The sequence below is a fragment of the Carettochelys insculpta genome, chromosome 4 (assembly GCF_033958435.1).
Source record: "Carettochelys insculpta isolate YL-2023 chromosome 4, ASM3395843v1, whole genome shotgun sequence".
Lineage (NCBI taxonomy): Eukaryota > Metazoa > Chordata > Testudines > Carettochelyidae > Carettochelys > Carettochelys insculpta.
The window spans coordinates 112233382-112256705 of NC_134140.1; the positions used below are offsets into that span (position 1 = coordinate 112233382).

The 23324-nt window shown below is 42.9% G+C and overlaps 1 protein-coding gene across 1 annotated transcript in view; it reads left to right on the top strand.

Moving 5' to 3' along the window:
- The window catches only part of CENPE (centromere protein E), a 92557-nt gene that overhangs the window by 49475 nt on the left and 19758 nt on the right, over positions 1–23324 (top strand). Inside the window, exons 31-39 of the mRNA XM_074991989.1 lie at positions 3199–3345; positions 3590–3811; positions 10607–10753; positions 11024–11245; positions 13754–13951; positions 14043–14189; positions 19470–19682; positions 20977–21186; positions 22381–22590. Of these exons, the coding sequence (XP_074848090.1) occupies positions 3199–3345; positions 3590–3811; positions 10607–10753; positions 11024–11245; positions 13754–13951; positions 14043–14189; positions 19470–19682; positions 20977–21186; positions 22381–22590 (1716 nt within the window). The remainder of the gene's footprint in view (positions 1–3198; positions 3346–3589; positions 3812–10606; positions 10754–11023; positions 11246–13753; positions 13952–14042; positions 14190–19469; positions 19683–20976; positions 21187–22380; positions 22591–23324) is intronic.

Here is a 23324-nt window from a genome sequence, read left to right on the forward strand (position 1 = left end):
CTGTCTAGCAAAGAAGGAAGGTGTTTACCAACATATAGACAACTCCTCTTCTCCTACTTGTCTGTTCCCCTTTTGTCTGGTCTGTGTCCTCAAAGCACGGCCTCATTTGCCTTGGAAGTTCTCTAGTTAAGTCCCATAATCTACATACTGGAGTATCACTGGCTTCTTTACGTGCTCGACTTAATAGATCCACACCAGTTTTTTACTTTGCTTGATTCTAACTTTTTAAAAGCCTGTCGAGTGGGCAGGAGGGGTGGGACCTAAGAAAACCAATCTGAGAACAATGATTGAGCATGCAGTCCAGTCCGTAATCCTTGCCAGTTTGACTTACTAACTTTACTTTGGTTCGCTTCTGTTAGGAGAGGACGTGCTCCCAGATTCCTCTATTATTTGGTCATGTTTAAACCATATCAAGACACATTCACATTATTCGTTCAGTATGGTCACACCAATTTTGTATCATCCCAACAACAGCCAATCCAACTGTCACTGCCATTCCTTCCAACTTTCTATCCAAGCAAGTCTTGTAGAATGGGGAGCATGCCTGGAAGACTAACTTTTAAACCCAATAACGCATCCTTTTTAGATTACTTTCATTAGTCTCGGATATTTTTATGAACAAAAACATAGGCATGACTACATGAGGTCCAGTCAGTGGCCAGTAGAGTCCAGTATATGGTTTGATAGTGGCCAGTACCTACTGCTTCAATGACAAGTATAAGAGGAGGAGGTGATGTAGGGGACAGTGATGGAACAACTTTCTTTTAAGGCATGTCTTTGCGCTTACGTCCTGTTAAGAGAGTAGTTTGAGCTCAAAGCATGAGTATTTTATTTTCTATACAAAAGAGGATGTAACCATAGTTCAAAGCCTGTTACTGGAAACACAAATAATTTCTAAGGCAAAGAAGAATCTGCTGTCTTTGGAGGCGTATTACATAAAGGGTACAGAAAAGAGAGAGGAGTTCCTCCACTGGCCCAACACACTTGTTTGGACTTAATAGCCAAATATCCTTAGCACCCGCAGAAAAGATGAGCTCTCTGGAAACAAAGATGTCCTCTTCCTCTGGGCCTGTATCACCTACCATTAATGCTCACCACAGCATTGTGATATTCGCAACTCAATTAGGAAACTTTGTTCATTGAACTAGTCAGATTTTGTTGCTAGTTTAAATAGAAACAAAGGTATTTGTACAGTGCCTAACACCTCCTATATGCTACAGGAATCAAACAAGTTCTGGTGATCTCATCTACATTAGTTATGTGAGGTGGTTGATTTGGAGTCTGTCATCCAAGCACCATAAAAGTTGGGAAACAGCCCTAGCAGTGTTTTGTTTAGGTAGTCACATTAGGCTCTGCATCTCAGTAATATCTGGTGTCAAGATGAAGGATTAAACACGCCTATGGCTACACTCTCTGATGTTCTCTCCTACAGGCAGGGTGTAGAAAAAGTTTTCTGTCTACTTCGGAACCACACTGTTGCTGTTGTGTGGAATAGATTATCATAGCTCCAGAAATGCTTTTAGACCAGCCGTGTCCAACAAGCGGCACTTTGATCCACCACATGTGGCTCTCAGAGCTGCAGCAGATCTGCTCGCTGCGGCCCTCAAAACAGCTTAAAAAAAATTCACCCTCTAAATCCCCACTTCCTTACAGGAGCAGCAAGAATTTGGGAAAAGTGGAAACAAGAAATGACATAATCACACAGGCTGGGCTCCTGCACACATTGGCTCACACACTGTGACCACTTCTTGATCCTGTCCAGCCTTCCCTCTGCCCCCCACCCCCCAGCACTGGAGCGCTCTTTAAAATAAATGTTTGTGGGTTTTTTGTTTGTTTAGGTCATGCACATAAGAAATTTCAATCTGCCCAAGAATAGGCGTTACAGGGAACACTGTCCCTAACCTTTGCTAGGCCCCCCTTACACTTGCTGCACTGTGCTTGTTGGGCCCCTTCGTCACTGAACTGTGTGTGTGGAGATGTCCTGAATGTGGCTGCAGTGTGCATTGGGGGGTAGCTGAGGATGTTTGTTTCCTCATGTGCCCACATGGAGTGTGCCGGGGAGGAGGCGGTGATGGGAGCTGGGAGAGAGGGAACCATTGGCTTGTCTGAGCCTAGGGGTGGGTGGGTGTGTAAGTGTGAGCTGAGCTTGTGGGGTATATATTTGTGTGAGTAAGCTGGTAATGCAATTAATGTGATTGAGAGCTGAGTGTCTGTCCATGGTGCAAGTGTGTGACAGGGCTGGGAGTTTCCCCCTCTGGGTTGAGGGAGCATGTCCGCAGTGTGTGTGGGCTGGTGTATAGTTAGAATGTGCATGTGAGGGGTGCAGGAGTGTGTATGACTAGTGGGAGTGTGTGCCCCCAGTGTCTGCATGCCTGCAGTGTGTGCATGTAGAGGAGTGTGCTTGCCATGTATATGCATTATATATGTTCCCTATATAGAGAGACTACCCTCATCAACAGCCCTGTCTCTGACCTGGTGATGATGATGAAATCTGATATTTTTTTTTTTAAAAAAAAATTAATGCAGCCTTCCCTAAATATGGAAGGAAAATGTAAACGCAAGCAAAAATGAGGAAGAAAATAGAACTTTTGCAGCAGAGTAGATTCAATATTTTTGCTGAGCACAATGGTAAACCACTGTTTTGATACGTCACACTTTGTTGGGACCCTTCGTGTCTTCTAATTTACAGTGTCATTTCGCCATACACCATGCTAACATCATAGAAAATTTCCAAAGAGCACTTAACTCAGTGCGCACAAACTCAAAAGGTTAAAAAGCCAAATAGAAAAACAGATTCAAGTGTTTAGTAAACTTAATAAGCAATTTCGAACTATTACACCTGCCTCCTATCAAGTTCCCTGGAACATAGCGCATGCTAAAAAACCATACTGCAAGGGTGAGTTTAAGAAATCAAGACATCGATCTGTTCTGACATAGATCTAAAGAAGTCCCTTGCGCAGAAGTAAAAAGTACATCTTACAAGGTGAAGAGCTTCCAGCAATAATTCTGGACTGCCTTCAAATTCCATGTGTAAGAGGTACTATCTGTTTTTGTAATGAACACAGAGAAGCCACCAACAATTATCATGTTTGACTGTTTTCTTTCAGAACCCATAAAATGAGCAAAATTGTCTGTCATTCATATTGATAGAACACATGAAAGTCTTTTAAGTGTTATCATTTAATTCCTGTGTTTCAGTCTATGAAAATTCAAGCAGAAGTAGAAGATCTGCATACGGATCTGAAAAAGCAGGTTGATACCCAGAATAACTTGATAGCAAGAGAAAAGGAGTTATTGATGACTGAAGAAAAATTAACAGAGGAAACACAACAACTGAAAGAAAAGGCAAGTATAGCAAGGACTGTTTCCTAGCTTTCCTTTTTGGGAAAAGAACACTTATCCACTAAGTTTCTTCTGTAGCAAAATTACAGAAAGTAACTTCTGTTCACTCCACCTCTTGTTAGATGTTGTGACTGAATGCTTGTTTCAATTTGTTCAGTGCTGTTTCCTGTAGTTTTTATAAGAGTGGTAAATATGTGGAATACTGTAACTTTGGTTTTTTACGAACTTTTTCTTCTGTGCTTTATAGATAAAAAAGTTGAGTGAAGAATTAAACTTAATCTCTGTTGAAAGGAATCAACTGTTGAATGAACTGAGAGAAGAAATGAGGGGCAAAAATGAACATGTTCAGCAACTGGAGAAACAGACTTCCTCTTTAATAGAGGAAAGAGACCAACTCCAGCAAATGCTGGAGACTGTTCAAGAAGAAAAGAAGAAACTTGAGATGGATCTTCATGAAGGCATTGAGAAGGTAGAGCAAACGTCCAGTTAAAGTGTAAAAAGATTTGTAAATGTGTAGTATTTAATTCTTGCAGACCTCCTGAGAAGTCAAGAGCCATCTGGCGCCAATGACTTTGTTAACAGCAATTATATTCTTAATAGCATAGTAGTTAAAGATCCTTTCACCTTCATCTAGGACTCAGTGCCTAAGTGAAAGGATTGGTGGAAATGTAAATGTGTGATAGGCTTTGAGGTAGGTAGAATTGTGGAGAATCCATTATAGTGAGAAATAGACTGTGAAGTCTAGTGATATTAAGACTGTTGGCTAACACTTCTGCATCTGTGCAGCTTCTCTCGTTATTCATGACTAACAGGTTGTGCAACTCACCCAGAGAGAATACAGGCATGATTTTGGAAATTTTAATCATGGTGATAAAGTTTTTTGATCAGAAAGATTGACTCCTTTATTATGTCAGTTATTTCCATGTAGTAGACCTCCATAGTCAATTGTCTCCAGCAAATGGGATTCCTAATGGTGTATCCTGTGAGGTGGAGTCATCAAGGTGGGACTCCAGAACATTCTTTTGAGGTCATGCGCTCGCTTGCCAGATGCATCCCAGATTTTGCATCCAAATGTTTTTCTGTGGGCAGGTATAAACAACTTAACATACTGACAACTGTTGGACAGTTGGTTTGGGGCCTCTCTATGCCCCCCTCTCTGTGCCTCCCCACTCATCCCTCCTGTATCTTTAATGGCTCCCAGCAGAGCAGGTTCTGTTTGCTGTCAGTGGAAAAAAACTCAAAGCAGCGAATTTAACCCAAGTCTGCTAGGCAAGTTTATTGAGAAGGAGCTATATCAGTAGTGATCAGCGTTACATCAAGCACGTAGCTTCTATGTTAGGCATAGCAAAATATTGGAAACTATATATTCCCCTTAAATGAGCCTCTGTCACAAATACAGAGAGGTTGTTCCTGTTCTGGCTCCCCATAGTGTCTGTCTAGCAAAGAAGGAAGGTTTTTACCAATAATTGGGACTGACCGATGGTCAGATAACCTAAAATGTTGGATAATTGGGAGTTGGGGGGAAGTGTGTATGTTTTGGGGGGCATAATATGGGGACTGCCTGGGCCCCTTCTGCAGGGTGGGTGATGGGCTCCCTGGTGTGTGCTGCCATGGGCCAGCTAGCAATTGCTGTGGAGCCGGCTCCCACCAACCTGGCGGGCAGCCACCACTGGTCTGAGGTGCAGAGCCCCAGCTGGTCCCTGGATGCTGAGCTCTGGCTGGCCCCGGGCCATCTCCCTGGGCAGAGCAGTACCTGCCAGCCTTGGGCAGGCAACCATCCCCTCTGCAGGCACAGCATGCGGATCCCCAGCTGGCCTGAGTGGGAAGCCACTGCTAGCGCTGGGCTAGACTGTTGGCTGACCCGGGTGGGCTGTTTGGCTGTGTGGGAATGGGGAAGATTATCCAACCCCCAGTTATTCAACATTCCATTTTATCCCACACTGCCCCAGATGGTGTCAGATAAAACTGAGTGTTGGATAATTGGGGGTTTACTGTCTTATAGACAACTTGTCTTCTCCTTTTCCCCTCTTGTCTGGGTCTGGTCTGCTTTCTCAAAGCAAGGCCTCAGTTGCCTTGGAAGTCCTCTGGTTCAGTCCCATAATCCACACAGTAGAGCAGTGGTTCCCAAACTTTTCGGCATCAGGCTCCCCCTATAGATTTTTTTGAGAAATCCTCCCCCCAGCCCCCTCCGCCACCTCTTCTTTACCATCATCCAACTCCACTTTAACAAAAGAATCATTTGTAATTTTAAAATAAACACAAAAACTTGATATAAAAATTTTATTTAAAATTAAAAGTAGGCACAAATAGTTTTTCTTAGCCCCTTGCAGGTGCCTGATGCAGCCCCAGTTGGCCAGTTGCCTGAGCCCTGGGCCAGGCACCAGAGGTGCCAGGCACCAGTCCACCCACCAACTGCCCACCCCAGCTGTCCGAGCTGCCTGCCTAAGCCCCTCACTGCCCAGGACAGCCACCCGTCTGCCACTCTGAGCTGCCCAAACCTCATATTGCTGGGGCCAGCCACCCACCCAGCAGCCCAAGCCACCTGAGCCCTGCAGTGCTGGTGCCAGCCACTCAAGCCCCATGAATTCTGCAAGCCAGTTGGCCGCCTGAGCCCCACAAGCCCTGCAAACCCCCCACCCGAGCCCCTCCCCTCCCACAAAGCCAGACATCACCAACCCCCTGCTCTTATTACATCCCCATCCCCCTTACCTGAGCCAGTGATCCCCAGCCCCCCATCTAACTCCATCCTCCTCCTTGCCCCTCTCCCCAAGCTCACACTCACTTTTCTTAGCATGTGGGTCTTCGCTGGCTGCCTACTTTTCATAGTGGCTGCGCTGAGATTCAGAAGCAAAGGTTGTGGGGAATAACCGGGGGGGGGGGCTGGGTTGCCTCACACCAACCCCCAGAATCTCTTCATGTTCCACAAGGGGGGTACCCCCCCAGTTTGGGAAACCAGGCAGGAGAGTGTCACAGGCTTCTTTAGGTGTTCGACTTAATGGATTCCCCATCACCAGTTTTTTACTTTGCTTTATTCTTCAGCCCTCCTGATAGATCTAGAGGTGTCTGGCACCAGAAGAGTTTTCCAGTCACTATGCCTGCCCTCACATGCCTTGCAAAATTGTCAACGATTGTATTTGCAAGATGAGTCAATGTCCATTTTGAATTCCTAGAGTTATTTATTGTGGAGGGTGTTAGCTGAGAATAAAATTAATTTTCATGATTTCCAAACACTTAAATATTCTGTTTTGATTGTTCTCTTTCAGAACCCATAAAATGAGCAAAATTGTTTCTCCTTTGAGTGATTGCTTATGTGCATTCCAAGTTAGGGTATGCGGTGGAGCATGCCCAGTTGTCTGAAGCTTTTCTGCCCTAGCCAGTAGCTGTAGGGTCAGAGCAGCACCCCCCTGGAATGGTACCTATATGGTGACCTATATATGCACTGTCCGACCTGCCCCCCACTCAGATTCTTCTTGCCGAGCTGCCCATTGTTGGAGCTCTCTACCTTCTCTTCGTTAGTCAGCTAGTACCCTCATTTTATTGTGTAAGTAGTTAAGTATCTGTAAATGCTTTTTAGTGTTAGGTAGTTGTTTGTTAATCTCTGTGAGAGCCGAGGCAGGGCTTTCTGTCCCTCTCAGCACCTTGGCTCCGGGGAATACCTGTTCTCCAGGTTTTAAGACTTGTTCTAAACATTGCAAAAGTACACGCAAGAGTGACCCCCATTCTGCTTGCTTGAGTAGTTTGGGTGAAGGACATTTTGAGAGATCGTTGCTCCATCTGCAAAGCTTTCAAGCTGAGGACTTCAAAGGACAGGGTGCAACACCTTAAATTCCTCTTAAAGGAAGTAGCCTTACAGCCTCAGGTGTCCCCAGTGAGAGCTGGCAGCAGAGCTTTCTCAATGCAGAGTGCACTGGCGCTGCTGTAGTCCTCGGCGCCTTCCAAGGACCCGAAGCACCGTGAGTAGGCGGAGGTGCTAATTGCCTCTCGATGCAGTGGGAGCCAATCTCTGGTGCCAAGAAAGAAAGAGGCTCAAGAAGAACTTGTCCCTGTCGTCGAAGCTCAGGGACCATAAGACTCAGGCTCCACCGTGCTATGCTCAGGTGCATGATGCGCAAGTGTTGACACCGGCACGAAGCAGGAGCATGTGCTCTCCGGTTCTGCTGTCATCACTGGAGGCATTTCAAGCAGCACAGAGACTTCTACAAATTACAGTGCTGGCACCCTCCCCATCTGTCAAAGATAGGCACCGCAGCAGTGAGGTTGAAGGATGTCCGGTGCAGGTAGTAGCGGCTCTGAGGCCAACAGCAGGAGCACAGCTGGCATTGGCCATGCTGGAACCATCAGAGCCATTTGTGGCCCAACAGCTTGTGGGCGAGTTTCAGGAGCCCTATGCACTGGCATCAGTGAGGACCCTGTCCCAGCAGACATTGGTACTGGTACCTCTAGCTTCCCTGTGGTCCTCTGCATTGGAGTTGGCGTCAGACCCCTACAATTCAAGTTTGGGACGCAGCAGGAGTACACTGACATCCCACCACAGCCATCGCAGGCACTGTAGTCATCTCTCGGACGATATGAGGTGGCCGCTAGCTACACAAGGTGCCATGCCATGGCCCTTTTGGACCCCCTGGGCCTTTCGTGAATCTCCCAGGCAGGCCACAGGATTGCCGTTGAGGGTGCTGGGGGCCCCTCAGGTCCCACGATTGGAACCGTCGGCATCACTGGGTGCCCCTCCATGGAAACAGCCACAAGACCTGGTATGTACCTCAAAGGTGTCAGTGTCGGTCTCATCAGCAACCCCTACGGCACCTCCACAAGTACCTGTGGTCCTTGGTGCCAACAAACTAGGTGTCCAGCCCAGGGTTGAACCACGTCCTGTGCCAGGTGACGAGTGTGGGGTATCCTGGGCGGGGCATACAGTCAGCACTGCGTGCCATGTTGCTGACAGTTTACTAAGTGGTACCAGCTGGCGCTCAAACAGAGACAACATAGACTTAGAGGTAATGGTGCCACCTCGGACTTTGTTGACCCTGAATTGGTGGCTAGACAAAGAGGTTGTCTGTGTGGGAGTTCTGTGCAGCTCACGTGCACGCACCACGCAACCCTCTCTCTCCCTGGTAACGGTTGCCTTGGACTTGGGTCAGCTCCACACCCAAGCTCTGTGGAGCGGGGCGGACCTTTGACTCCCCATAAATGTGAGGGAACTCAGGGCCATCAGGTTAGTCTGCAAGACCTTCCAAGACAATCTAGTGGGACATTGCTTGTCAGTGAGCAAGGACAACACAACAGCAATGTATTATATAAACAGACGGGGGCGTGCACTCTCCTCCCCCCCATGTCACAAGGCCATGATGCTCGGTGAGTTTTGTGTCCAGCAATACATCCTTTAATGGGCCCATTACCTATTGGGGGTTCACAATTTGCTGGTGAACCAGCTCAGCAGATCCTTTGTGGACCGCAAGTGGTCACTACACCCAGGTGTGCTGCAACCGCTTTTCCAAAAGTGGGAGTCACCCCCAAGTGGATTTGTTTGCCTCACACCTCAACAGGAAGTGCTGGACGTTTTGCTCTTAGTGAAATCTGTCCTGGGTCCTGGGCGGACACCTTCAGCATTCCTTAGTGAAGTCTTTATGCTGTACTCATTTCTCCAATTCCATTGGCCCACGGGGTCCTTCTCAAAATTCAGTCAAATCAGCATGGGTGTGACAGTATTGGTGCCCGACCCTCCTGCAAATGTCAGTTTGCAAGTCGATACCACTACCGATTCAGCCAGAACTGTTGATGCAGCAAGAGAGACGGCTGCAGCATCCCAGCCTTCAGTCACTACACCTCACGGCATGGAAGTTCCGTGGCTGAGGGACATGCAACTGGTCTGCTTGGATCCTATAAAGGAAGTATTGTTAAACAGTAGAAAACCCTCATATGTGGCTAAATAGAAAAGATTTTCTCTTTTGGATTGCCCAGAAAGGGTCCTCTCCCTTGCAGGCTTCCATACCAGTAATATTAGACTATCTGTGGGACTTAGTTCAGGAAGGGCTGTCCTTATTCTCTGTCAAGGTGCATTTGGCAGCCATTTCTGCTTTTCACCTGGGCAAGGGGCTACCATCAGTGTTCTCAGACCTGGTGGTGAAAAGGTTTTTTAAAGGCTTAGAGTCAAGCCACAACTTAGGTCCCATGTGGGCAGAGGTGCCCATAGTTTGCTGGTCGCTAAGCTCATGGGGGGGCCCCCTTTGAGCGCCTTGCCTCTTGTTCCCTGCTGTTTTTAAATTACAAGACAGAGTTCTTAGTGGCTGTTACTTCCAACAGGAGGGTGTCTGAGTTACGGGCATTGGTGGTGAATCTGCTCTATGCAGTATTCCACAAGGACAAGGTTAGACTGAGGCCTCATCCAGCATTCTTGCCAAAGGTGGTCTTCTCTTTCCATGTCTACCCGAAACCTCATGCCTTTCCTGGGGAACAGTATTTACATACCTTGCATGTTAGAAGGGCGCTGGCCTTCTATATGGACAGGACTAGACTCTTTAGGAAGACGCAGCAACTGTTTGTGGCAGTAGCTGACACGATGAAGGGCCTTCTGGTCTCCTCCCAGTGGATTTCCTCCTGGACAAGTGACTTGCATTAAGGAGTGTTACAAGCCCTCGAGTGTTCCCCCTCCCCCCAGTCAGAGCTCTCTACCAGCTCATGTGTGTCTCCTGTGGTGTATTTAGCACATGTTCCTATCCAGGATATCTGCAGGGTGGCTACCTAGTCATCATTACACACTAACCCAGCATGTCAGAGATGACGCTGCAGTTGCCGGGGTTGTCTTACAGTCATTCCTGGGCTCTGACCCTGCCTTCTAGGTGATTGGCTTGTATTCACCCAACTTGGAATGCACATGAGCAATCACTCAAGGAAGGAAAAACAGTTGCGTGTTCGGTAACTGGTGTTCTTCGACATGTGTTGCTCATGCCCATTCCAAAACCTTCTCGCCTTCACTTTTGGAGTAGCTGGCAAGAAGGAACTGAGCAGGGCAGAGGGTCAGGCAATACGTATATTGGTCGCTGAATTGGCACCACTGCAGGGGGCACCGCTCCAACCCTATTGCTACTGGATAGGGCAAAAAAGCTTCCGACACCTGAGCGTATGACAGTGCATGCCCCAACTTGGAATGGGCATGAGCAACACATCTCTAAGAACACCAGTTACAGAACAGGTAGCTGTCTTTGTCATTCCATATTGAAAGTATATATGGAAGTCTCTTACATATTATGTAATTCTTGTGTTTCAGTCTGTGAAAATTCAGGCAGAAGTAGAAAATCTGCACAAGGAGCTGAAAAAGCAGGTTGATACCCAGAATAGCTTGATAGCAAGAGAAGAGGAGTTATTGATGACTGAAAAAAAATTAACAGAAGAAACACAACAACTAAAAGACAAGGCAAGTATTATAGGAAGAAAGCAGGGACAGCTGCCTAGCTTTCCTTTTTGGGAAAAGAACACCAATAAGTTACTTTGTATAATTTTACTATGGATGAAACTGCTTTTCACTCCACCTCTTGTTAGATGTTGTGACTGAATGCTTATTTTGAATTTGTTCAGTGTGTTTCCTGTAGTTTTTATAGAAGTGGTAAATATGCGGGATACTGTAACTTTGTTTTTTACACACTTTTTCTTACAAATAGTATGTATTCCTTCTATGCTTTTATAGATAAAAAAGTTGAGTGAAGAGTTAAACTTAGTCTCTGTTGAAAGAAATCAACTGTTGAATGAACTGAGAGAAAAGACGGGGGCCAAAAATGAACGTGTTCAGCAACTGGAGGGACAGACTTCCTCTTTAACAGAGGAAAGAGATCAACTCCAGAAAATGCTGGAGACTGTTCAAGCAGAGAAGAACAAAGTTGAGATGGACCTTCATGAAAGCATTGAAAAGGTACAATAAGCATTCAGTAAAGCATAAAAACATTTGTAAATGTGTAGTGTTTGATTCTTGTAGCCATCCTAATATACCTACAGGCATCTGTCATTAATACCTGTGTTAATAGTAATTGTGCTTTTAAATAGCATCAGTTATCCTGAAACACCAGTTGGAAGCTATACACTGATATATTAAAGTGTGTTGAAATGTATGTATTAATAATCTTTCAGAAATACTTCGAGACTGTATTTTCAGATAGTCATGTAAGTTGTAGAATAGAACACTATATAGATTTTTAAATTTTTATTTTAAATCAAATGTGCTTTATAATCACTTTTCTTTGAGTTTGGTATATGTGGCAGACGTAGCATAAGGCGCTCGTGCACCCTCTTTCATCTGCAGAATGTTTACTGACCAGGAAGAAGTTTCCCATCTCTGTTATAGAGAGATCATTTCACTATTCTTTGCAGGGCCCCCAAATGAGATGACCAATAGATGGTACCCTTGAGTTTTTAACTTTTCCATTTACTTAACAAAGAGGAAATAAAAGGGCGAATCGTTTAGTCTAGAAGTACCTACGTAGGGGAAAATATTAATAATGGCCCCGTCAGCCTAGCAATGAAAGGTGCATCTCATCTGGCTGGAAGCTGAAGGTAGACAAATTCAGACTGGAAATAATGCATAACTTTTTTTACATTGAGATTTCTCTACCATTGGAACAATTTAGCAAGGGTTATGGTGGATTGTCTCTATCACTGCCAATTTTTAAATCAGGATTGGATATTTTCCTGACAGATACTTTCACTTATTTTGGAAGTTGATTTTTAGGCTGTGCTAGAAAGGTCAGACCAAATTGTCACAATATTTCCTTCTGGCTGTCAGAGTTGTCCTGTCCATAGGATGGTTTGGGGCTGCAATCCCAAACACCATGCTTGGTGAAGGGGAGGGATGGGAAAGCTGCTGCCTCAACTAGCCTTTGAACAGGACCCACAAGGCCCAGGGTGGCCTGAGGGATTATTTAGGGGCATGGCATGGGGTGAGAGCAGTGGTTGTCCTCGGCACGGTGGCAGGATTGGAAGGTCTTCGGTCCAAAGTTCTCCTTTTAGTTGTAAAGCCATTGTAAACAGAATCAGAGCAGGAAGGAAGCAAAATAGTCGTTCCAGGGATTTTTTGTTCTATATACTCTGTGCTATGTTCTTGGAAGTCGTCTTTTTCAAATAAAGCTCATAGCCCAGTCTGTGAAAAGTTACAGGCACGGACGGGATAGAGTCCAGGGTCACATGAATGTCAAATGTCCTTGTAAAGCCTGATGACATTTGGGGGCAGATCTTGGCCCCTTTGAGCCTGAGGCCACGTGCAGAAAGAGCCTGCTGAGCAGAGCAAGTTTCTTCTGTCTCCCATTAAAAGCATGAAATTTGAACAGTCCATTCGCAATGTTCAGGCTAAATGATATAAATGACTTTGGAATGTGTTAACCCAGGAACACACACAGTTAGATCATGTGCATAACTTATTCAAATACAGCGATTGATGTACCAGTTTAAACAAGATATTTAGCAAGTTCTTGACTTTTCTACTGACACCTTAGCATGACATACTTTATACAAGATTTGTTGCAACTGTCTAGGAGTGTCTGGCTGTAGCAATGATATACATGCTCTGTTTCAATCATAGCATCACAAAATATTCTGGAAGTACTAAACAGCAAGGAATGCTTAAAGCCACACTAGTATAGCCTGTCCATACATTTCTTTGTCACTTCACTTCTGTTTTCACCTAGAACATTTTAAGCTACTCAACTTATGCTGTCTCTCCAGATGATGTTGTACTCATAGCTCAGGGATTTGAGCATTGGCACTGTAAACCTAGGGTTGTAAGCTCAGCCCTTGAGGGGGTCATTTAAGTGTCTGGGGTAAATGGATTTAAAAAAAATACTTTGGGGATAGTGCTTGGTCCTGCTGAGAGGGCAGTAGACTGGGCTCAATGACCTCTCAAGGTCCCTTCCAGGTCTATGAGATATGTACGTATAATAGTTTTAAATTTGTATTGCTTCATTCAATGGAACAGCTGGTGAAGGCAAACCAATAAAACAAACTATTAAAATACATATCACCAACATCTCCTTCTCATTTTTATTTCTTTCCGTTATTTGTTCTGAGTTCACAGTAAATGAAGATCCACTACACTGAAAGTTGGTTGCTTTGTTTATATTTTAGCCTCCCCTTCACTGGTGGCCTAAGTCAAAATTTTGTAGGTCTCCAAGGGGGGGAATACTAATGCAAAAACTTGATGATAAGAATTGGGGCTAAAGTAATTATATCAACATGAAAAGGAGAAAGTTGAATTCTGAAATGTCTTTTGTTTCTGTTTATCTTTAAATGCTACCTGGGAAGGAACAACTTGAAAAGTAGTGTTGTGTGGAAGTTTGTAGGCAGTATTTGCCATAATTGAGTAATACTCATAATACTGCAAGTATACAGAATTGGATTAATTCATAGTAATGTTGTTTAACTGTTTCTGTAGGTCCACCAGTTAACAGATGCATTAAATAGTGTTTTGCATGAAAAACAGCAGTTAGTGGCTGAAAAAACAGAGTATCTCCAACTTCAAGAACAGATAGTATCAATTAATCAAGAGAAAAATGAACTCCAACAAATAATTGAGTGTATAAAGTCTGAGAGAGACCTGCTCAAGACTGAACTACAAACAAAAATTGACGTGGTTTGTATCCCAAGTACTATTAGATACTAATACAAGTCATGTTACTTTAAAATTAAAATGGTACTCAATACTTCTGCATGTATATTTTCAGTGCACTGATACAAATGCAAAACTTGAATGTGCTCTGCGTGAACTGAAACAGAAGAATCTGAATGATGTGGTAGTTCAGGCAAACCAACCAGATGGCGCAGAACTGAGCCAAGCGGAGAGCATGAAAGCAAAAGCCTTGGAAGTAAAGGTAAGTATCAGTTATATGGGTAACTGTTCTGTAAAACTATAGAACCATTATAGAACCCTGGTACAATTGTAGAGCAGTATCTCACTGTGTACGACAAAATTAAGGTAAAGATTTTGTCCCTTTTATTTTTAGTAAAAGTCAGGTCTTGGGCAATAAACAAAAATTCACAGGAGCCCATGACCTGCCTATGACTTTTCTAAAAATAATCAAGGGGCATGGATGGGGAGCATAATATTGTCATGTTTGTGGGGAAAGGATACATGGCCCCAGCTGCTGCTACTGACAGCTGAAGTCAGAGACTTGGTAAGGTTATGGAATCTGCGACTACACTGAGGGCTTAAACATTATGTATAGTTTGATTTCTTGCACGTGTGCATTCCAGTGTATATGCCCTGAGCACAGTTGCTGAACTAATTTCCCCTAGTGGTACCTCCTGAGGTCCCCAACAGCACAAGCTAGTGCGACACACTCAAAGCACCTTGCCAACCTGCTCCTGTCAGTTCTTTTTACTGTCTGTGATGGTTTCTGGAACTCCCCATTGCTCAGGCAATTTTTTCCTAGCGACTCTTCTATTTTGTTAGTGTAAATAGTTCTAGTTAGCTTTGGATACCCTCACACTCAATGGGGTAATCTACATCTCAGTGTTGTGGCATGCCTTGGTCACTGGGTTTCGAGTACTGTGATTCCTGTGACATGTCTGTCTGTGCCTTTTGGTCACTCGCGCGCAAGCTGTACCAACTGCTGGGGGAAATCTCATAGGAAAGGCTGCTGCCAAATCTGCAGGGACCTTGTGTCCAACACCAAAAATCACCAAGAAGCAAGACTGAAAGTTCTGCTTATGGGGAGCATGACTTCCTGACCTTCCCCAGAGCTATGCTCTTAATTTTGAACTGTGCATCTCAGCATTGGGGCAGAGCATACCTCCCATGAGTTGGGAAATCTTTGCACTTATCCTTTCTCTTGCCTAAGAACAAGCAATGGAAATGCCAAAAGAATATCCAATATCTGGTGCCAAAGCTAAGTAGATAGCGACCAGGAGAGAGCAAGACCTGTTTTTGGGCCATTTTTCCTCCTCTGAACTATGACATTAGGAGCTTTCAGCTCCTGTGCCACTGCAAGCCCCACTGACAACCATAGGAGCCAGCTCCTTGAGGCAGACCACATTCATGTTTGTGTACAGTACCTTTTCACTCCATAGACAGTCCCAGCAGTCAGGGACCTGCTTTCTGTACTGGGACTGGCATCTGCATGTGTTCAGGATTCAGCACCACAGATGACACTGAATTACAAAGAATTGTTGCCAAGTTTTCACCCAGTACTCCAGCTGCCATCTAGAAAAATCCTTATTAGCCACTTCATCAAGATCTTCACCTCAAAGTTGATTGACGGCACTTAAGGGAATAGCACTGCCTTGGTCTCCACATAATTGTTCTCATCCTCTTTGCATTTAGAAATGGGATCTTATTTACCCCATCATTACAGCTGCCCATGGGCTGCCTCCCAGGCCTTTCCTATGGGACCACAGCCCCAATTACAGGGGTACCTCCAAACATTTGACACCAGGTCAGTGGGGACCAGCACCTATGTAATGACCAAGACCTCCATTTAAACCAATGGCAACATTCTCCTGTGTTTCCTTATCTATTAAAAGATCACTTACTGTTGCTATCACCTAGTGCTTTTTTTTTTTTTGTGCCGGTATTTGCTGGTACTGAGTACTGGCACCTCGGCAGCTCCAGCCATGGGAGTGGGGTGAGCCTGAGCACTGGCTCTTTTAATAAAAAGGCACTGCTACCACTTCTGCCCAATGGGTAAGCAAAATTAGAGCCCTTTACAGTGAACCCTCTCATGCACAAATTTTCATAAACAAATTTATGCCATGCCCATATCCTAAATTTTTGTTCAAAGTATAGCCCTCTTTCCATCTTGATCAACCCATTCACCTTCCTTGCTTCTTTCCAAAGCCTTGCAGCAACCAAAAGGAGGCCAGCATTGGACATCAGCTGAGCATTAGCTTTCTACATGGGCAGAACACAGGCAGTTGCCCAGTAAGCTAGAGATCAGCCAGCTATGGCTGTGCAGTCTTGCAATCAGCTTCTCCTTGAACTCTGAACTCACCTCCTGTACCATTACTTGGGTATCGGCTATACTGGAATGGATATGTGCAAGACTCTGAAGAAAAAAAGTTACTAACTTATGGTTCAAGATGTGCTCACATGTCTGTTCCCAGACACCCGTTTTTTCCCCTTTTATTGGAGGTGGTCAACAATAAGAAATTGAAAGGGAAATGGCTAGCAGGGCTTTTTATGCCCATACTGTGAGTGGCACTTTACCAGAGGATGGTGGAGCTGACAGATAACACTAAGCCAAGGAAAAAAATTGGTACTTGTGCTTAGTTGGAATGAGTACATGCAATACATTCTGAAGTTTCAGAAAGTTTAATACCATTTTGTCCTCCAATACAGCTATCTGAGAAGATACTGTGAACTAACAGATTTTAAATTGTCCTTTTTTAGCAAGGTTTCAGCTGTATAAAAATATTGGGGTGTGGGGAGGGGTGCATATGGGCCCTAAAATGAAGCGGTTAAAAGCTCAAAGATCATTTGGGAACACTGGTAGCAGCCAATGTTCCCTGTAAGATGTGTGCTTGTGTGGATGCTCAGGGGTGATTCAGATGCTACCCAGATGACTTAGCAGTGCTTGTTTCTGTTAGTGGTGCACGTTTTGTACACCCATCAATGTACATGAAAAATATTTGCTCTACATGTGGAAGGAAGAGATTGCTTGAAATAGTTGAATTCTAGTGAAGATGTCACATTGCTGATTGCTGTTCTTTCCAATGCCATTCTTAATGCAGCTCAACTATCCCACCTGCTGGCCAATTGTCAGATGATTTAGTTTCAGCAGGACCACTCTTATGGCTCCCCTCCATTACTTCATAGAACTGTTTTCTCTGAAACATTGGACATCAGACGAGCATTAGCTATCTACATGGATAGAACACAGACAGATAAAATTCAAAAAATTAAATGCATACATCTAAGATGTTGCACTTTGTGAGAAATATTTTGAAATACGCATGTACTTTTGGTGCTCTTCCTCAGATGTTAGTTAGTTTACATCTGGGCAAAATTGTAGGCAAGTCAGGAATACATCTTCACTTTTGGCTGTTACTCCACATTTAACATAATTTTCAGTTTCCATTAGGAATAGAATGGTGCATGATGAAAATTTTAGAACACGTATAAATCAGTGGTATGAATTTTCATTGGAATTCTTTTTGTTCAGTTTGGTCACCCCATCTCTCAAAGAGAGAATAGAAACATGAACCTAAATAAGCAGAGAATGAGAAATGGGAAAAGTTCCATATGAAGAGAGAATGAATGACTGCAGCTTTGTCTAGGTAGGAGTTAGTCCAGAGACAATAACAGTAAACTTGGGAACTTTTATTCATCTTTTTCATAATACAAAAACAAGGGAACATTCAATTAAACAAATACAATGAATTTGATATTGGATGAGGAAAATAGAAATTGTCTTACGGGTAAGACCAGTAGTCCAGCTAGGTCAGGATCCTGGCTGACAATCACCAGTGCTTTGAGGAAAGGATAAGAAACCTTGCAGTAAGGAGTTAGGGAATAGCCTCGCCATAGGAGAAGCTTCTTCCTAGCATCCATAGCCTGAAGACTTTTGTACCCCTTGAATGTTGGTAATTTTTAATCCTTATAATTAGAGCACTGGATATCTTATCAACATAAATATACAGTTCCTTTTTTTAGTCATTATTAACACTTTTTGTGCAATTAGGCTGTGCAATTCATTTCCACAAGATGTCACTGGGTCAGAGTTCATTAGTACTCAAAGGTTTGGCTGTTCCTCTGATAGTTCAAACAGCCAGTGTTAAAATATTGTTTCGTTTTAAAGCTTTGAAGGGAAATAAACTTCATGTTTTATTGCATAAACCAACATCTAATTAATAGCTATTAGGAATAAAATTTCCTATGGGAAAGCTATTTCATAACTGCCTATTTAGAGTTTCTTGCACGTAACTGTGGAGTCTCTGGCACTAGCAAGGTTACACACAGGATAATGGTCTGACATGGCAATTCCTGTATCCTCACTGGAGGATGGGGAATAAGATTATTTTAAATGTAACTTAATGTAATTGGAGACAAGGAAGGGGACAATACCACCTAGAAGCTGTGTCTACACGTGCACGCTACTTCGAAGTAGCGCCCCTAACTTCGACGTTAGGCGGCGAGACGTCGAAGTCACTAACCTCATGAGGGGATCGGAATAGCGCCCTACTTCGACGTTCAACGTCGAAGTAGGGACCGTGTAGACGATCCGCGTCCCGCAACGTCGAAATTGCCGGGTCCTCCATGGCGGCCATCAGCTGTGGGGGTTGAGAGATGCTCTCTCTCCAGCCCCTGCGGGGCTCTATGGTCACCGTGGGCAGCAGCCCTTAGCCCAGGGCTTCTGGCTGCTGCTGCGGCAGCTGGGGATCCATGCTGCAGGCACAGGGTCTGCAACCAGTTGTAGGCTCTGTGGATCTTGTGTTGTATAGTGCAACTGTGTCTGGGACAGGCCCTTTAAGGGAGCGGCTTGCTGTTGAGTCCACCCTGGGACCCTGTCTGCAGCTGTGCCTGGCACCCTTATTTCGATGTGTGCTACTTTGGCGTGTAGACGTTCCCTCGCAGCGCCTATTTCGATGTGGTGCCGCGCAACGTTGAAGTTGAACATCGACATTGCCAGCCCTGGAGGACGTGTAGACGTTATTCATCGAAATAGCCTATTTCGATGTTGCTACATCGAAATAAGCTATTTTGATGTAGGCTTCACGTGTAGACGTAGCCAGAGTGAGTTTTCTTGAAAAGTTCTTTATGTCCTGAAAAATACACTGAACACATTTGTTAGTTTAGTGTGGGGGTGAGAAGGGTCGACATAAAGATCTTTGAGTTTAAATCACTGGAAAAATACTTCAGCTCATTTGAAAGTAACATAATTGAGTCTGGGGCACTGGATCTTTTGGGGAGTTATCAAACTCTCTGCCTTTTTACTCTCTGATCCAAATTGCATCCCATTCCATTCTTTGATAAGTAGTGATTGGAATCTTACTTCATAGTTATTCTCTTACCATTATAAAACCAACAAATTCTCTAGAGAACACCTGGGGACTGATGGGCTGTTAAAGTCATTCAGTCATTGATCACTTTGTAAAATATTTTTCAGTTGCGCTTTATTCTTTATTGAGGCCGATTCTATTTCTTCTTACCTCAGGAGCTTCTGGAAAAATTCCGAACAATGGAGAAGAAATACGAGTGTCTCACTACAGTGTCATTAAAACTGAAAAGTGAACTCAGCACTCAGAAAGCACTAATAGCTGAGGTGCTCACACACCTTTCTCCCGAACAGGCTAAACAAGTTAAAAGGCTTCAAACTGAAAATGAGAAAATAAACAGTCATCTCCAGAGCTTGTTGAACAAACTTAAGGTACAAATTTCAAACAATGGCTGTGTGGAGAATTTCATATAGCTCTGCTTTTACATTATATCCAAACACAAATGCTTATAGAGCACTATAGTGTGAAGAAATCACTAACATTCCTAAGCCTGTCCTGCTGTTGACAGCTATTGCAGAACACATACGTAATGTTTGCATGTAAACTGATCTATAATTGCTGCATAAGCTAATGGGGCCAAGAAAGGACCCTTGAATTGGCACTTAACCTATATTGATAGTTTGCTATTTTGAATACCTTTGACACTTCTTTGAACAGTGGTAAATGGTCAAAGAAAACTAGGTTTTCCAGAAATAGAATTGTGGATCATTATGTGTAAATCTCCTCGAAGTACAGGTTGCTTTGAGAGTATAGCCTTGTCTCATGACAGGTATTGATTTGAGAACTTTATTGGTAGCTTTAAAGTTTCTAGATTCTTGCTACAGTCACCCATATTGCAGTTGAGTATTTAAGAATTAAAGCAGTCAGTCACTTAAAATGAAGAGAAATGGGTAAAGAGAGGTCTGCCATATGAGTAGATCAGGTTCGATCATGTAAGTAGGTGCAGTAAATGGAGTTAAATATGTTAATTTTCTTCTAAGTCTTTATAGTAGTGTTTCCAGGCAGTTTTTTCTGTTGCTGGTGATAATCATTAAAAGAAAACAAAACTTGACTGAGCTCAAGAATGTACAGCTGTTGCTTCTTGCAAATATGTAGCTAAGAAATTACACGGAGTTCTGCTCTCTAAGTTCACATCAGTATTTACATTTTGAGAGTCACATGTTTAAGTACTTTTTAACTGTTCATAATTATGGGTCATTTTTTCCTGTTACAGTCTTTCTTCATGTACTTTGGGGGCACTTTTAGGTGTACGTAATAGTTTCAGCCATTTTAAAAAATAAACTTGAAACCTGGCAAATTATGGTCATACTACATTACCCAGTGAATAAATTAAATTTGCACTTGATTACATTGTTGTCAATCTAGAGTAACTCCTGAAATCAAGGTACTTTTGGCACGGGATCCAAAAGCTGATGCTAGACTGCAAGCTACGGAGTGTATCAGTCTGTCAAATCCAAATTCCTTTAACTCTGAGCTTTTGTAGCTCAATGAAAAATATATTCTTTACAAACATAAAGTGAAAATAATTGAGCTGAGACTTTTTTCGAGGCCTCTTACTATACATCACTTTTACATTTTTTGCATATGCATGAAGAGCTATACAGTTGTCTAGAATCTCACCTAGAAACAAGGTATCCTTAACGCATACATTTTCACATTCAATAGTTTCTGTTCAGTCGTGTCTGTGGGAAGAAGGCAGAACACTATACTACCATTAACAACCATGAAATGGAACTGCTTGATGAGCAGAGAAAACAGGAAGAGCTATTGTCTCAGATTCAGTGTCTGAAAAGGACTTGTCTGAAACAGGATGAAATGGCTTCTGAAGAGTTCAACAGTCATGAATTGCAAAAGAAGTTGGACTTCCACATTGAGGTAGAAGTCAGTATATTGATTTGACGGAAATAGGCTTCAATGTTTCTGTTTTATTGCAGTGCTTCTCAACGGGGGTATGTTTACCCTTGGGTGCATGAAGGTCATCCAGGAGGTAAATCCACTCATTTAGATATTTGCCTAGTTTTACAACAGGCAACATATAAAAATATCAATAAAGTCAATACAATCTAAAAGTTCGTTCATACAATTACTTATTTCTACTGCTTCATATGCCTTACGCTGAAATAGAAGTACAATATTTCTGTTCTGATTCATGTACGTGATAAGAAGATGATAGAAAGTCTGCAAGTTTTTAATAGTCTTCTGTGATATTTTTGCATGATCTTGTAAGTAGTTTTTGAGAGGTGTAACTTGGTATCATGCAAAACAAATCTCACTCCTGAAAGAGGTACAGTAATGTGGAAAGGATGAATGACACTTGTTTCAAAACCTCAGATTATAGTAGAACCATGTTTCTCAACTGGTGGTATGTGCACCTTTAGGGGTATGCGAGAGAAGTCTGTGTTGCTTATATATTTGAAAGTGGTACTTAAAAATGGGTTCTGAAACACCTTTTATTGGTTGGGAAATATTACAACACGGATGTGCCACTTCGGTTGGGAGCTGCTTTGTTTTTTCAGGGGACATGTGCTTTGGTAAAATATAGGAAAATAATTAACATTAGCCTTCAGTTTTAATATATTTTATTGTTTTATCTAAATTTTCTGGCAGGAATCTGATCTGATCAGAATTAAGTGTTAAATTTATTTAGAAAGTGACATGCTCAGCTTGTTAGATTGTAAGATATTCATCCTGGGCACTGCCATCTGTTGGTGCTGTTTAAAGCACCTATAACTCCATTTGTAAAAATCTCTCGTGTTGGTTAGTTTAAAATATATATATCCTTGAACTGCACTACTCTGCCACTGTTAAGGATTGATTGTTGTTGTCAAAGGTGGTAGAATATAAAATAAACTATGAACCTATACTTCAAATGTGGAATAACTTGAAGCTAAGATATATTAAACTATATAATGTTTATATGGAAGAAGGCAAATGCAGTCATTACTAACAATTTCTTTGTAAATTGGTATAATACTGTAAAGTTATTTGAGCCATTCAGTTGTTGAAAACTAATGCTGTGCAAGCAAACTGGGAAATCACTTGTTTTCATTTTTTTTTTTTTAAATGCAGCTCATTCTCAGCGACATGTCAGCAGTAGAAACTGAGATTATCAGCATAGAGTCTGAGCTACAACAGGAAGAGAGTGCTAGAAAGGAAGCAATGCAAATTTTGGAAACATGTTCAGGAAATCATTGTGATGTAGAAAAACTTAAAGAATCAATAAAGCAAGATAATGAGAAGCTTTTACAAGTGATTAAATTCTGGACACCTAAAGTCAAGGTGAAAGGTCTTTCTGTAACAGTACATCATTCAATTTGTCTTTCAACACAACTCTGAAATCGATAAAAGCACCAGTTTTCTTCTGGGAGTATTCTTTTGTTCACAAGTATTTGTACGTTGTCTAAGCTAACCACCTAATTTCAGTTAGTACCGTCATACTGTACTAAGCTGCAAAATGAAGTTTTACTTGGAAGTTTTGCAGTGTTCTTGTCTCTTCCCTTTGTTTTTTTCTCCAATATCTCTGCAAGTTCTTGAGTTCTTGATCCATATTGCACTCCAGGACAGACTGAGCGCTCAAGAGTTTTCATTCAGAAAATGATCGTGTTCTCTCTCCTATGAAATTTCTTCTCACTGTTCCTGTGCTTTTCCTCTGTAATAGGGATGGGAAAAGAGAGGCAAACCATCTCTTTCACATGAAAAAGGGAAAGTCTAACCACCAGTGCTCAGAGTACATGGTGCTCCCTAAACCCAGACACATCCTTATACCAGAGATGTTTACACAGATGGCCAAATGTAACGGACATGTGACAGTTCTACTATTAATTCTGTAGCCTGATGCAAATTGTTGTCAGACCCTGACAACTTCTATCTGAAACTATTAATGACTTTTTTTCTTAAACTTGAACAATGTGGTTTTTAATGCTGCATGAAAAAATGTTCTATAAGTTCTGGTCTGGTGTAACAATGTATATGGCTGCCCAATGAAAATGAAGTTGCATGTAAAGTTATTCCAG